The sequence below is a fragment of the Camelus dromedarius genome, chromosome 5 (assembly GCF_036321535.1).
Source record: "Camelus dromedarius isolate mCamDro1 chromosome 5, mCamDro1.pat, whole genome shotgun sequence".
Lineage (NCBI taxonomy): Eukaryota > Metazoa > Chordata > Mammalia > Artiodactyla > Camelidae > Camelus > Camelus dromedarius.
In genome coordinates this window covers 91,612,394-91,628,926 of record NC_087440.1, presented here as the reverse complement: position 1 = coordinate 91,628,926, position 16,533 = coordinate 91,612,394, and the positions used below count along the sequence as shown (strand labels likewise).

The 16,533-nt window shown below is 51.3% G+C and overlaps 1 protein-coding gene across 5 annotated transcripts in view; it reads right to left on the bottom strand.

Moving 5' to 3' along the window:
* The window catches only part of TECPR2 (tectonin beta-propeller repeat containing 2), an 82,025-nt gene that overhangs the window by 41,866 nt on the left and 23,626 nt on the right, over window positions 1–16,533 (bottom strand). For 4 of the 5 annotated variants that reach the window (XM_064486268.1, XM_064486267.1, XM_064486270.1 and 1 more), the window contains 5 exons: window positions 13,939–14,096; window positions 7,624–7,936; window positions 5,659–5,791; window positions 2,319–2,666; window positions 499–1,502 (listed from right to left, as the gene is read on the bottom strand). In XM_064486268.1, coding sequence (XP_064342338.1) covers window positions 499–1,502; window positions 2,319–2,666; window positions 5,659–5,791; window positions 7,624–7,936; window positions 13,939–14,096 — 1,956 coding nt within the window. The remainder of the gene's footprint in view (window positions 1–498; window positions 1,503–2,318; window positions 2,667–5,658; window positions 5,792–7,623; window positions 7,937–13,938; window positions 14,097–16,533) is intronic. The other variant, XM_064486271.1, reaches the window with a different exon arrangement.

The window sequence follows — 16,533 nt, the reverse complement described above, 5'->3', positions numbered from 1 at the left end:
CACCCAAAACCTGTTTTCTGCACAGCCTGCAGGGGAGCCCTGGTGCCACCGTTTGGAGGTCAAGGAGACAGGAGTCTGAACATGGCGGGTTCCTTGAGATGCTGTCTGCAGAGAAGGGGAGGAGAGCCCCTACCTCCTTCCTGCTCAGCGCCTTCTCCTCCACAAGTGGATGGGCCTCTGCCTACTGGCTTTCTGGAGTGGCCCCCACGCCACTTCAGCGTCCTCTGCAACAACCGACCCCAGGCGCCTGTGCTGGGCTGGCTGGCCTCGCGGGGTCAGCATCAACAGGAGTGGCTGCTTGTGTCAGGAGAGCAGGTTGCCCAGTGGGATGGCAGGTCAGCAGGAGATCAGGCCATCCAAGGTCCCTGCGCCAGAAATTCCCCCAAATCCAGACTCCAAAGCATCTGCCTGACAGTTTTACAGTAGGAACGTTTAAATTTCTGTGAAGAAAAATCATCAGTTTGCCAATGACTTCCTGTAAGAAAGGCGCCCACATACCTGATCTGACTTGAGCAGCCCGGGATCATCTGTGCCCGGCTGGCTGAGGTCCTGCGCAGAGCGGCTACCTCCCAGCTCCGTCACGCTTGTCTCCGATGACGAAGAGGGCAGCCCGTGGGCATAGATGTCCTCCTCGTCGCTGGACGTCAGTCCCTGATCCCGTGAAGGCTGCCCCAGGCGAGGCTCCTGGGCGCTGGCCACCAGGGCAGAGGCCTGGGGAGCCAGTTGTCCTCCTGCACCCGCCGGGTCACACTCTGAAGCAGCCACTGCTTTCTGGCCTGTGTCTTTGTCAGTGGCAGCGTGCCAGGGACTTGAGTCAAGGTGGTCAGGGGCCCCCGCACGCGTCAGGAAGCCCTGCTCTTTGCTGGGCTCCTCAACCCCACCTCTGTCAGCTCTGGTCCCCGGAAGCCACCACTCAGCACTGGGGGCCCAGCTTAGGCTGGACGGCACCGGGGGCACATCCAGGAGGGGGGCTTCAGAAAACGTGCTCTGGAGGTTGTCAGGCTCCTTGCCCCCCACCTCCTGGGCCTCAGCAGACCTGCCACCCTGTTCTTGGCAGGTGGACTGTCTGCCATTCAGCCCATCGTCTGCAGGACAGGGCTCCTCTCTGGGTTCTGGGACGTCGCCACTCCAGTCCACGTCCTCCCTGGAAAGCCAGGGCAAACTCAGCCCTCCACTGTGCGGCCCCACCTCGCCTGCATGGCCACTTCGTGGGAGCTCCATTGTACTGTCACGTCCCTCCTTCAGTGAGTCAGGGGTGGGGCCAGGCACCTCCAGGACACTAAATGCTTCAGGGTCGCTGTACTCTGGCAGCATGCCGCTCGCCTCGCCGCTGAGGGTGCTCTCCTGGTCGGGAGACCCTGTGCTGGACCGATCTATGGTGCTGCCCAAACTCGAGGTCATGGACAGCAGGTCTGCGTTCAAGGACTGGGGGCTACCTCTGGGACACTCGCCACAGGGGGTCGACTCGAGGGAACTGTGGCAGGCACTCCTGCTTCCGCCGTCTAATTTAAAAGAACATTTGAAATTAGATGACTCTATGTAAAGAGTAAGACACTAATTAAAAAACAAAATTTTGGCTTAAGAAAGAAACATTTTAAATGAAGGATAATAAATGGTGAGGAATAAATCTCTTAAGCACAAACTATCCCAGTGTTTTAAATGGATGCAAATACTGTACATACTGATGGCTCTGAGCCTCCTTTAAGAAATGTTAACTAAGAAAAACAAAGGAACAGATCACAGACCAACTTGTAAAATTTTAAAAAATTATTAAAATGCTAAGGAATCTGATAACATTTTCCTTCAAAAATGCAGTGATCTTTAGCTAGAGAGGCTTAATAGTCACCAAAGAATAAAAAATTAAAAAAAAATTCACTGTTGAATCCCTTAAATTAGGGGATTCAATGTTAAATCTCCTATCTAAGGACATGCTCAACACTAAACATAAACTGGTCCATCCAAAGAGTTCCATGACTTTCCATCCAGGTTCACAGACTCTCTGGTCTAATAAGGATATACAGGAATAGACCAAAATTTTCATTTAAATATTAAAAAGTATAAAACCCAGAACTGTGAAGCAAGTTGGCATGGTCTATCGTTACTTAAACCAGAGATGCTTCACCTGGGGTACAATGTGCAAAATATTTCAAGTAAAACTCCTCTGGGGAAGAAACACGTTCGCCCTCAGAGGTCTTCTGTGCCTTTGGGTGAAGGGCAAGCACCCACGCGGGGAAGCCGCACCCCCCCCACCCCCGACAGCGCGGTAAAGCGCCCCAAGTGTGCGGGGGGCTCCGCGCGGGCCTTGCTGCAGGCTGTACCTGTCTTCTTCTTTCTCTTCTTCTTCACCTTGAGAGGCTTCACAACAAGCTCCTGATCGAAGTCTTCCGAGCTAATAGCGCTGAACCTCTTGGTGCTGAGCTGGCTGCCCCTGCCCAGCTCGGGGGCTGCCTGGAGCCCGGAGCCACTGTCGGTGGAGTTGAGTGAGCCGCTCCTGCTCCTGGGCTCACTGGCCACGGAGCTGCCCACAGAAGCGCCTCTGAGCCTGGTCTCGGGAAGCGTGGCCCCCAGAGGCCTCTCAGCGCGCTGCCCGTGGACTTGGTCTGTGCATCCCGGTGCCTCCAGACCATCCCGTGCTGGGAGAGGAGAGTTCGGTTTTAAAATGGGTCCTCGGAGAGAAAGACGGCGTGCTCTTACTAAGGTCTGCCAGCCCTAAATACCAGCCTGCTAAACCCAGAGAAGCCAGCAAAACCAAAAGAACTGCACAAAAGACTTCAATGGTTTTTGTTCTCTAGCAAGTCCCTGTATCAAAATCAGCAAAACTCACCACAGCTGTCTTCTGTAAAGAACTCAAAGGGAAAGACAAGTATAGAGCATTTCTCACTTCAATTCACAAATAATTTATGAAAGAGATGCCTGTCTATTGAAAAAGGGCTTAGTGACATCTCATTTTAACCCTATACCTTGAATATACTTTAATACTAGTCAAAGGGCGGTTGAAAAACACATGTATCTATAATAAAACTTCCTGAATTTCAAGGAAGGAAAGGTAATTTTCCACTGGTGCAACTTCAAACAGAAGTCCAAGAAGGTGTCAGTGTCTGATGTCAGCAGAACTTGAGTCCCGGCGCTCTGTTCCCATGACAGGGGCCGGCAAGCTCCCCTCCGTGGACTCATCCTCCTCCCAACATGACACCGGCATGCTCCGGCCACAGAACCCCCAAGTCAGGACCGTGGCCCATTTTGATCCATTTGGCTGTCCTTTTGTTACTGAGTATCAACTGTATGCTGGACATGTTCTAGGGGCTGGGATACACCCTCACCCACGCAGACGGGCACTCCTGCGCTCCCGGGGGCCGCAGGGGCAGCCTGCAGGCTCGGGAGCGCACTCCGGCGACAAGCAGGGCAGGGAAGTTACTCGCAGGAAGGAGATCACGCAAGCTAACGCAGACTTCGGCCGAGAGCTGTGCGGTCCAAAGCAGTGGCCACCAGCCACGTGGCCATTCAAATTCAGATTAATTAAAACCTGACAACATTTAAAACGCGGTCCCTCAGTCACACTCACCACATGGCCAGTACTCAGCGGCCACGTGTGGACAGAGGCCACCACCGACAGTGCACACACAGAGCACTTCCATGACCGCAGGAAGTTCTCCTGGCCTCCGGGCTCCACGCCACTTCCCCTCTGTGGGCTGCCCTGCCCCCTGGTGACACTGTTAAGGCCCATCTCACAGACTCAGGAGTCAGACCTTATTTCCTCCTCATGAAAGTGACAGCTCTGGAACGATGTTCATCCTGCCTGCCCTCCGTGATCTGAGGTAGTAATTCACTCCCTTTCATCTCTGAAAAGATTATAAATGTAGGACCAGGATAGCTCATAATTTCATTTTCACCTTTTTGAGGATAGTATCTGGCTAACGTGAAAATGGTTTTTTTTTGGGGGGGGGAGGTAATTAGTTTTATTTATTTTATTTTACTTTCAGGGGAGGTACTGGGGATTGAACCCAGGACCTCGTGCGTGGGAGGCGTGCGCGCTACCACGTGAGCTATCCCCTCCCCCAAGAGTGTTTTTTTATACTCTCCTAGCAGCTACACTGTGAACTCCAACACTGTAAATAAAGACAAAAGGCTGCAGCAATGCCTCGTGCCGGCTGCGGATCGCATGGGGCCGGGCCCGGCAGGCTGCTGCCCCTCCTATGCTGGAGGGCAGGGCACCCCACTTCCTGTCCAGGGTCCCCGCTCCCTCTCCTGCACTTACTCAGACATTAGCTGATGCTGATCAGAGTAGACACAACAGTGAGGATGGCCCTGCGGCCAAGGGACCCCAGGAAACCGGCGGCGCACCCACAACTGTGTACAGGGCTGACCCTGGTGAGGCAGGAGAAACAGCGGCTGCAGCAGAAATCTGAAAGGTGACCTGGGGCTTGTCACTCACTCCCCCAAGCCTCAGTTTTCTAATCTGCAAACTGAGGACACCATTTGCTAACACATCATACTAGGCTCTTCCACAAGCCCTGTGCTGTGTTAGGGCCACAAAGGTGAGTCACAAGATCCTTGCAACCAAAAATCTATTTTTCTGTGAGGGTAAGTGGTAGGTCAATGACTGAGGTCAAAGAGCAGCAGGAAAAGGGTCCCAGGAACTCAGCGAAGAGGAGAGACTGACTCAACTAAGTCACTTGGGGGAAGTATCAGAGATGTAGTGATACCTAGACAGGTCTTGAGCCACGAGGGCGGTGCGGAGAGCAGAGAGGCGTGGTGGGCAGAGGGCACCGCCCCCCAGGGCAAGCCACCCCTGGGAGCGCCCACCCTCTGCCGGGACACTGCAAGCGCCCCAGGGCGGGCGCCTGCGGCAGGACTGGAGGTGCCCTGCATGCCCGTCAGCAGGGCCCCGGGAGCACAGCGAGCAAGGCAGGGCGAGGCCACTCCAGCCCCTGGGGGAAGGGGCCTGGTCAGGGAAAGGCGGGGGCTCATGTGTCACATCAGTGGTGGTGACTCTGGGCAGGCACCCCGCTCACCTAGAGACTGAGAACCTCCCACGTGGGTGGCTGAGGACTGCGTAAGGTCACGAGTGTTAGGTGCTTAGCAGAGTCTCTGGAACCTGGCGAGGATGACGCAGGGGTGATGGGGACGGGCGCCCCACAGCTGCTGCTACTGCCAGGGACACATACGTGAAGCAGCGGGGACGTGTGCGCAACAGCACACGGTAAGACTCTTTAGAATCTGGGCTTATATATGAATTACAAAAAAAGAAGTCAAAACAGAATAATCAAGACACAAGGAAGAACTGTGTTAAAGGTAAAAAATATGCCCCAGATGGCAGATTTAAACATTCTGACGCCTCATGCATTAGTCTCACAGGTTGTCTCAGAGCATCGGAGATCAGTCAAGTGGGGCTGGGTTTTCCTTCCTGCTCACCCGACCGCCCCATCTTCCAAGCCCACAGAAGCAACGCTACCCAACGTGAGACCCTGGCTGACGTAAGCCTGAGAGTAGGTAACCTTCAAGAAAAGTATCACAAACCGTATTTTAAGAGTCAAAGGAAACCCACTGAATACCTCCTTGTTCAGATAAAGCTACGACCATTTAACGAGCAAATGGTAAGTTTTATACATTATTAACGGCAATTACATACACACGGTACATTTTATAACAAATACAAACCTATTGACGCTAGCCCTTCAGGCCTGCTGGAAATTCTTATAATGTTCCTGTCTCCCTTTAAGAAAAATATTTCATTTTCTGTGCAGGAAACAGACACGATATCGCCTGATCCTTCCAAACCAGCAATTGTGGCCTGTCAAAAAAAAAAAAAAATCACAAAACCAGGCAATCCTAATAGTTCAAGTCATACAAGCATGTGAAGGAATCCAGATAACTGCCCTTTGTTATGATGACTTTCTGGAACTTCTCTGTTGTCTCCTGACAAGCTCGCCCTCCTTGGCAACCCAGGACTCGTCCCAGCTCACAGCGCTGTAACCAGCCCCCGCCTGGCACACCCCTCCTGGGCTGGACCAGGGGCTGGCAGGTCTAGGTCCCCCACTGTGTACTCCCGTGGGAGAGACTAGTGCGCACTGCAATCCGTGGTTCTGGATGAATGAATGAGAGAGGGATGGTTCTCCTAACGTCTGACAGTAGGCAGCAAGCAAAACACAGGACATCCCTGAGCCCACACTGAGTTAAAAAGCTTCTCAGTCAACACTGCAAATAAGAGACTAGTTCACTGTAGAAGAGAAATGGGGCTGAGTTCTTGTTCATTCTTAAATAACCCTGATGAACAGCTTTAGACTGACATCAGTTTGAAAGCTTCCAATCCTGGTGCCACGTTCAGACTGTCTGCCCATGAGCAGCCCCTGTGCCTCCGTTTCTCCACCTATAAAATGAAGGGGATTGTGCCTGTTACAGAGAGTGCCGGGTGAGTGCTCAGGAGGGAGGAACTGATTGTAATCACAGTGTATCTTGACCCCACTAATTAATAAGTGTGCATGACATTCAAAGAGGACCCAAAGAAAGGAGAAGTTATATTCTCTATAACCAGGAAGAATACAAAAATGCCTTTCAAAATGTTCTTTAAGAAACAAACTCAGGGCTAAAGGGCACCTTGGTGACCCTTAACCCAGCTCACCCGCTCCCTCCCCATGCTCCGGGTACAGAAGCCCAGCCGGGAGATGAGAGATGCCTAGCTGTAGGCAGAACCAAACCAGGATCTTCCAGGAGAAGAAGAGGTCCCTTTTCTTTCTACTGACCCAGCAGTAGCAGGCATGGCTAATAACAGTAATTAAGAAGCCTTCAGATGATGAATTTCGGTTTCTGTTGGCACACCAATTAAGAAGCCCCTTTGATTTCTATAGTGAAGCTCTGCTTATAAAGCAGACTGTCTGTCAGAGGCCTACAGGCTTCAGGAAGGAAGAACCGAGAAGGATGGGGGGGGCTGAGGTGGGGAGGTTATTTACAAAACAGCGAAAGCTCTGCCCTCAAGGAGGACCTGACACTAAACTTTTTTTAAATTCTTAAATCTGTCTCTCTTGGCCATAATCTATTATTATCCTGATTTAAACAGAAAGTGTCTCCTGCTGTGATTTGATGATGCTGGAAAGTTGTCCAAGATACAACATTAAAAGAAAAAAGAAAAGGCAAAACAATGTGGCTCCTGCTGGACAGGAAAAACAGAGGAAACAGAGGTAAAAGAACAGGGTGGAAAGAAAAACAGAGACAGGGCCCCCATCCTGTGCCCTCAGTGTTACCTGGGGGTGTCGAGGGAGAGTCTCTGCCTTACTGTTTCTGTCCCGTCTAAGTTTTCATTTACCGTGCTCATAGTCATTTGGTAGTCGGAAAACAAAAGATTCAAACAGGTTATAAAGAACAAGTTTTGTTTTTTGCTTAAATTAAACACACACACACACATAATTTCTCAACAGGGGACAGGACTATGAATATCTAAACCAAATGTTTTTTCAAATCTACAAAAATAACCAAACTTTCATTTGATTTCCTCGCCTGGCCCAACAGAAAAAGCAAAGCATTAGAATCAGTACAGCTCCTTCCGTCATCTGAGAAATGAAGCAGAAATGTCCATAAACATTCTCTTGCCTCTAGTCACCAAGGATATGGCACGATCACTCCATGTACCTGGTTGATGGTGTCTAGAAGGTAAATGCTGTATTCATTCCAACTCAACACCCAGCCTTCTTGGAAGAAGCAGGAAACGAGCCCCAGGTGCTTCTCGGGTGAGCTGCAACTCCCCTTGTCGGGGGACTCCAGGCGCGGGTACAGCTCAAAAGGCTTGACTCCTCCGGCAAAGACATCTTTTAAGATAAATGTGGCCTGAACGGTCCCGTGGATGTCAGCCTTCCACAGCCGGAGCCCAGGCCGCGATGCGTACAAGGTTAGATCGCTTTGCTTACAAAGTCCTGGTATAAAACAGGCACCAAATTTCCCGGTGCTGAAATTACAGGAGCAGAAGAAGGAAAGAGAGAGACATGGACTGATTTAAAGTGATAGTTCTCAACCCCTGATATTAACTAAAACAAAGATTTTTGGATTAAGCCAAAACAAAATTGATTATTTTTCAAGCCCTTTTCTATTTTTCATATCCTTTTCTGCAGTGTTTTCTGTTAACGGAATCGCACTGCCGTCTCCAGACCCTCAGAGGGCAAGTCTCCGCCCTGCACTCCCCACAGCCCCATCAGAAGCGTGCAGCCCGAGCACCTGTCCGGGCACCGCACCCCGGCTTTAACTCCACTCTCTGGTTTAATCCTCACAGCGACCCTGCGACTGCCGCTCTAGGGAAGCAGAAGCTGAGGCAGAAGGTGACAAACCCAGGACCCACCACCCTCCCCTGTTCTGAAACTGTTCCCCTAGCGTCTGCCTGCTGAGCTCACACCAGCACCACAGCTTTATGTCCAGAACCGCAGCAGCCCTCTCAGGACCCCCTTAAACCCACCAGAGGGACCGACCCCCTTCTAATCCGCAGGCTTGGTATTTTCTTCTGGTTTTCAAATTATGAAACATCTGACACAGACAGAAAGCACTTCATGAAGCCCAGCAGTGAAAGGCGCGCCCAGGAACCCGCCCTCAGCTCTGGAAATAAGGCATTAGCGACACCGCTGACGGCCTTGTGCTCTGAAGTGCCTGCCCGCTCTGTCCCCAGGGGAGACACCTACACTGAACTCTGTGTTTATTGTTCCCTTGCTTTTATTGACAGTTTGAGCACAGATCTAGGGACTCCTGAACACTACATAACTTAGTCTTGTTTGTCTTTCATTTGCATGAAAAACAGTATGATGCTATTTGCAATCCTTTTGCAACTTGCTTTTAACTTAATATTTCTAGGATTTATCCTTGCTTAATAAAAAAGCTGTAGCTCATTCTCTTCCACTGCTATAAAGTATTTCCCAATTTATTTATTCACCCTCTCATTGATGGTATTTGAATTAGCTCCAGTTTTTCACTCTGAACAGTGCTATGAGCATTTCTGCAGAGCCTCCTAGTACACAGGCCTCAGAGTTTGTCAGGGATATTTCAGGAGTGGGACTGTCGGGTTGCTGGGTAACTAACTGTTGGTTAGATAAGAGCAAATTCAAGTCCGGAAGACAATTTCAAACTTTTCCCATTGTGTTTACACCGACCCAGACTCCCATCAGCAAACTGTGAGTTCTCACTGCTCCACATCTTTGCCAAAGCTCAGACTTCCACCAGAGTTCAAATACTAAGAGTTTCAGTTGAACCCCAAGTCCTCCTGATTCTCTCTCCAAAAGGGTTCTCTGATTTTGAACTGGCTTTAGATTGACACCTGGGCTCAATTTCCAGCCCTGACATTTAACAACGAAGCAGTGTGGGTCTCAGTTTCCTAGTCTGTAAACCAGGGATAACAACTCCCACCTCAAAGGCTGGTGTGAGGACTGGGTGACAATCGATGAAGACACGGAAAGCAACGCTGTGACCCTGTGAGTCCCCACAAGCGCTCAACTGCTCTGACCCCACCTACATCTCCAGCACGTGTGCGTGCTCACCACGTGCTCCCGCCTCGCCTCGCTGCACCAGCAGCTCCCCGACCCCGCGCAGCCACACATAGCCAGTCATCTAGGGCTTCCTCCATACTACACCATCTCCCTATGTCCCTCTGGCACCTCAGTAACTAAAGCCCTCTGGGCGGGGTCCAAGGAGGGCATCCAATGCCAAGCTCAGCTTTGAAACAAAGATCGTCAGACTAACCAAGTGTCAACACCGTAGATCAATCGTGGACAGCTCTCTAATCCACACTGCATCTGATTCCTGTCCGCAGGATGCATTCTGCAGAGGTTCTCTAGAAACACTCAAAGGAATTTTAGAAGGGCAGCCCGTAACCTCCTCCTCCTGCCTTTCCTATCAAGTCAGTTTCTATTTGATGATCCAAGTTTTAAATCTATTTTCCTTCTATGCAAAGGTCCTCTTAAAAATCTCTTGTCACTTCCATTTTGATTTGCGCACCTTAGGTACCTAAAGCATTCACTTTAATATTTAGTGAGTTCCTGCATTATGTAAGTGACTGTGCAGGGCTGCAGGCAACTTGAAAGGCAGTTAAGAAGGATGTGGCACTATCCTACGATGTGCGCACGAACAGTTACAACAGCATCCAGGCGGTGCTGTACCTGAGGCTCGGAGAGCTGACCGAGGAGCACACACAAAGGGGACATGTTTCACCAGGACCTTGGACACTGAGCGGACCACGAACAGGCTGAGGAAAGGGGAGCAGGCACTCTGGGGATGGACACTCAGAGGAGGGTCCTGGCAGGTGGCTGGCTCTAAGGAACTGCTGAGTCGTGTGGGGAGCGGGTCGGGATGAGGCAGTGAAGCCAGGGCTACTAGCTACAAGCCAGGCGCAAACCGTCCTCACCCCGACTCGGCCACCGCCCCCAGCCGTGAGGCTCCACAGCGCTTCCTCATGTCATTCTGAGTTGGACACTCAAACTCCAACTTTTAAGGTCTAATCAGGGCAGGATTCTAAAATCATGAATAAACTAACCTAGTTTCTTAATTTTGGTGGGGACAATTTCCAGAAAAATCACTGATGACTTTAAAAGAATACCTGAATTCTCTTTATGAGCCACACTGATACGGAAAAAGGTTTTCTGGTTATCAAATGCTAACCATAAAATAGTGTTTTCTAATTTTTGTGTAATTCATGGTGCCACAGACCCAAAGCGCTGAGCGCAGAGAGCCTGATACGAGAGAACCAGCCAGAGCCCTGACAGCGATCTCGACAGCCAGACGCCCGAGGCCACCACACAGGCAAGGCGCTCAGGCGCTCAGGCTGCTCCAGAATCCGCCGTGGCTCTGACTGGGGTGCAGAGGCTCCACACGCACTCCCGGCACCAGCTGCAGCGGGCAGGTGCTGCCGAAGCAGGACCGCAGGGCACATGCACACGGCCAGGGGAGGGCGCCACATAACGCAGAGGGGGACCAAGATATAACCCGTTGGGTGGGGGATGTGTCTGGGGAAGGCTGGAGATTTCCCGGGAGAAACACAGACGTGGTTTTGTCCAGTCTGAGAAGGTTCATGCCCTTGATCAGAAGGGGATGCCTGCATCCTCCACCACCGAGTGCCCCTGCCTGCACTGGACCCGAGCTCTGCTTTCCCACTGACAGGGCATCCCTGGCCCTATTTGGGCCTACCCCATCCATCCCACATGCTGTCACGCAATCCCTCCAAACTCTCGCCAGACCACACGTTCCCCTCGAGGCACACCCTAGATCTGTGTCCCGTCTACAAAAGCAAAGGCCTCCAAAAACCTGCCTCTCCTCCATCAGCCCCTCCAACCCCCTGGTTCCATGGTCACACGGGGCCATCACGTGGCAGGATCCAAAGGTCCAGCCCAGCCCCCTTCTCGGGGCCAATCAGTAGCTCTGACACAGCTGATTCTGAAGGCGCTCCCTCCCCCGACAGGTAAACAACAGAATGCCCAGAACACGAGGCCTCCCCTACTTTCTTAGTTACATTCCCTCCCTGGGTGAGCTCATTGTCCCAGAGCTTTAAATACTGTCTAAATGCTAAGGGCTCCCAAATGCCCAGCTCACCCTCCACCCGCCACTCCACCTCTCGACTGGGAGGAGGAGCACGCTTCCTGGTCCCCGCCTTCTCTCCACCAGGCTTCTCTGGGCCAATAACCCACATCCCCACTTACCCAACTGCTCAGGCCACAAGTCTCTGCCTAACCTCCTCTCACACCCCAGAGCCCACAGACCCATCGGCTCTGCCTCTAAAGCCTTCCCGGCACCCCACCCCGGCTGAGCCCCTCCCCACCTCCCACCGGAATCACCCGGGAGACCCCGGCTACCCACGCCCGCTGCCGCTCTCGCCCTCTCGACAGCAGCAAGAGTGACCTCCCCTGGCCAGAGCCTCTCGGGACTCTCAAGGGCACTGGAGTAAAGCAGCCCCTGCGCAGGGCCCACCCCCAGCCCCCAGCCCCCATCTGCTCTGCACACACTTGGTCCAGCTGCTCCTCAGACCCTCAGTGCTTCTGCCTCCAGGGCTTCCCTCCAGCCCCTCCATCCTGCCTCAGGAATGTGCTCAGGTCCCTGGCGGGGCCAATCAGTAGCTTCCCTTCCTGCCTACCCAAAACAGACACCATGCCCTCTGCTCTCTCCCCGCTAGCTCCACACCGATTTACTACCCTACATTCTAGAACATGTTTATTGAACATCTGTCACGCCGGGGCACCCGGCCCACTCCTCCACAGCCACCCAGCCTCCTCCCAGCTCCTTGAACCTCCAGGCCCCAGCCCAGTGCAGGGCCCCGGCACCTGCTGTTCCCTGAGACCCCTTTCCACACCTCAGCTTCAGTTCAAACACGCGCCCCGCCACAGCAGCCTCTCCTGACCTTCCGCCTCTTCTCCCCGATGCTTCCTGTCCAGCATCACCGCAGCCCAGACGTTCATCTGGCTTGCAGGCAGCGATCTGTCCCCTTGCCCATGCTGTCATGTGTGGGCCACCCAGTGGGCCACCTGCTGAATGAAGCACCACTCCCAGGAGGCAGGCGTGGCCCTCGCTAACGACAGTCTAATCCAGCACACGGCAGAGACAAGCCTTCGGGACTCAAAGGTTAAGACGTTTCCACTCCTTCTACGTTACTTCTCTAATATACCTTCCCTAAGAGAAAGGGGGCATGTTTATATACTTCTGCTTGGCAAGAGGACGCTTTTATCCAAAGCTGCCAAAACACCTGACTACACAAACGCAGCAGGAGAGGCTCATGCAAAGCAGCTTAGGTGCCCACACGAGAGGTTAGCAGGCCAGGTTTTAAAAGAAAGACCGCTGGGTCTGTGATCCCCATGGGAAGAATCGGCTTTTATAGTCCACCCTCCTGAATGACACAGTCTGCGAGGCACTGACAGACGAGCTGGCACAAGGCGTCCGGCTGAGAAGTGGGATCCTGGCAGAGGGAAAGTCAGGACCAAGTTCTGCAGAACCACTAAGCCCAAGCTGCACATGCCACTGAGTTTCCAGGGCCCAACAAGGAGATAATTGCTATAAAAAGACCAAATTGTTGACGGAATTAAGGAGGGTATTCAGCGTGGAAAGCAGGAACCATTGGGGAGGCTCACGGTGTCTTTTAACAGCCATGGGCCACGACATAGAAAAGAGAATAAACTTCCACTGTGTAGCTGCAGACAGGACACAGAATAAGGGATGCTGAGATGCCAGAGGCTGGCTCTGCCCAGCGGACCTTCCCTGACCTTCTCACGGAGCCGATGGCACCACCAGCCTCAGCCGGCCCTCATCCACCACACCGGCACACCCTGCCGTGCTCCCCACTCCCCGCAAGGCCACCCAAGCCCCCTCAGCGTTCCCCCAGCCCACGAGCCACCGGTTCTCAGCAGGCAGCGCTGCCGCCTCACCGGAATTCCTCCAACTCCCGCCGTCCTCTCCCTCTTCTCCCACAGCCCAAGTCCCTGCGCCCCAGCCCTCTTCTCTTCCCCTCCTCCACTCCATCTATCCCCCTCTCCACCCCCTCCACCCCACCCCATGCAAACCACCAGCAAAACCGAGCCACAGAGCTCTACAAGAGTGTCACTGTGCGCTTTGATGCCTTTCCCCACCCGGCTGCCAGGAAGGGGGACTTGGACCGACCCTTCCCTCACTGTTCTACCTCCTGGGACCAGGCAAAGGGGGAACACTGTCTCGGCCTGGAGCCCTGAATCCTTCCAGACCCTCCCTTCCTCTCCAGACTAGGTGATAGCCCGTGGGAACTCCACCGGCAGTGACACAGCCAGGGACACTTCTGCTGCTGAGTTCACTAAGGTTCTCCGAGGGCCTGGCACGTGGTAGGCTGACCGGACTCCAGGCCCCTAGACCTGGCCCTCAAGGTGCAGCAGCCACACGTGCCTCCTGTCCATGCCTAGACCAGACGTCCTGTGGGCAGGCGGGCTGGGGACCCACCTGGGCCGGCCCACGTGGGACACTCACCTTTTCCTTGGCTGTGTTCCGATCTGCTTGACGGACTGCTCTTCGGTGTAGAAAAGCAGACTTCTCTGCAGTGTGGAGACGAGCAGCACTTTCTGGCTGTAGTCCAGCTGCACGATGGAGGCCGGCTCTTCCAGCACCAGGTGGGAGTTACAGACGCCCTGCGGACAGAGTGCAGGACCGCTCTGCTGTGACTGGGATGGAACGCGGCCGGATGGAACGCGGCCTTCCCAGTGACTGCATTTAGGTCAACGCAGCCCTTAAAACGTATGCTTTGATTCTCATCGGGTTCAGTACTGACTGAATGGAAGAGTCCTCACTAGTGAGAAAACGGTGTTAGTGTCTTCAGCTACATCAAGTTTGCCAAGAAACATTTAAACACTCTGTACAATTTCTTTTAAAATGTTCTCAGTAGATGGTTCAAAGAAGAATCCATAAAGACCTAAGCAGAAATACGTTGCATCATGTGTATCATTTATTCCAAGAGAACACAATGGGACCTTCTACAAAATTCCTGTGACAACAAAAGTCCGTATTCCAGTCTTCCCCCACAAAGAGTTCAGAGCAATTCTGGGGACATTATACCCTTGCCCACTGAAAGGGTCAGAGGCAATAGGCTAGAGAGAAATTAAAGTCGCACTAAATATATTAAGAAATACATTAAAATTCTAGAAGGTATTTTACTGCTAACACAAACTGTATTTCTTGGACTCAAATATCTGCTCCTGTAAGTCATTCTTTTCCAGAACCTGTGTCTTTAATTGTTCAGGAAATACTGATGCAACGTCACAGACCTTTGAGGGGAAAGAAGGAGCAGCAATCAGATGTACAGGTAAAATCTACATACAGTAAAATGCACCCTTTTTAGATATAAAATTCTATGAATTTTGACAAATGCACACAGTTGTGTAACCACCAACATAATCAAGATAGAGAAACTCTCATTCCTCACGAAACAGCAAGGACTTTTAAGCCAGATTTCCCGCCTACCTGTGCAGTTATGCAGACGTGGCTTTTCAATTTTTGACTTAGCTTGTAATGGAATTAAATGTATTGTACTGTATTTTGCAAAAACACACATCTTCCCTTGTCTTTTTTGCAAGTCTCATGGAATACCTGTGTCTTTTAAAAAAATTATCAGAACCTCAATAGGCTGGGAAAAAACGATCAGTGTGCTCAGGACAATGGATTCTGCACATGATTTTCTCTCTGTTTCTGGAAACGGTGCCTGAGCAGTGCTCCCTTGGGGCCGCCCACAGGCTGGGGAGTGGCAGCAGGAAAGCACAAATACAGGGGACCCGTTCACATCTTGACAAAACACTTTCCTGTGGAGTACAGTTCTCAAAGTGTAGTCCACGGTCCCCGAGGGTCCCTGTGACCCGTCGAGGTCAAAACCACTGTCATTAAAAAACTGGATTTTTTTACCTGCCCTTTCGCTGAGCTGACATCTGTGCTGACGGTACAGACCCACAGTGGGAGAGCTACTGGAACCTCAAGGGGGCCCAAGCTGAGCAGGGCACCAAATGACAGGCTCAGCTAACCCTTGACGCTCGCAGCCAAAACATACTATTTCACTTCCGAATGTCTTTATGCAAGAAAACGACAATTTCATCAAATCATGACCCTTGCACACACCTTTGTGTCTGTGTGACAAAAGGGGGCGTGCACACAGCGCGCCTGCTGACACGAAGCCTCTGGTTCTCTCGGAGAAGCACCTGTGCACTGCATGAGCTGTGAGCCCAGGCAATCGCTTCCTTGTCACAGAACGCCATTCTTAATTGAAATACTGTAATTATTCACATTTGGGTATTTGGCAGGCATTTCCTCAGAACAAACAAAGCGAGCCTGTCGCTTCAAGGTAAACAAGTGATAGTATTTGCTGTTAATAATAAAATTCAAGTTTACAAGCGAAGATTAGAATTTGAAAACTTGTATCCACCCCTGCGAACTTGGCAGACTTCCAATGGTTAAAGACTTTTTTCATTAGAATGATGGTGGCATTAACAAGGGTGATTTCTTTGATATTACATAATTAAGGGTGTTAACATTTCTAAGATCTGCATCTCAGTGGGTCAATATTTTCCAAGTGACCATTGCATGCTACAAAATCACATATGGGTTAAGGAGCCATTCAAAGTGTAAGGTAGACCAATGGATTTCACTGTAACAGAGCACGAAAAACTCACCCACGTGACTTCAGATTTCATGTTGTGACCAACCTTTAAAGAAACTACTACTGATCTGGGGATATGATTAAAGAAGAACATCCACAGTTCCCTGAAAGGAAGGGCAACTAAAACACTCCTCCCATTTCCAGCTGCGGTCTGGCAGACCGTCTTCACGCACTCCAGCCAAAACAATGCATTGTGGCAGGTTAAATGTAGAATCCAGCTGTCTTCTATTAAGCCAGAATTAAAGGAATCTGCAAAAATGTAAAGCAATGCCACTCTCCTCACTTGTTTTGAAAAGAGTTATTTTCACAAATATGTTATTTATGTTAACACATAATGAGTTTATTAGTTCAAAATAAAGTTAATAAATCTTTTTTAATTTCTAACCTAGTGCACTCAGTAGATATAAACTTATACAAACAAAAGC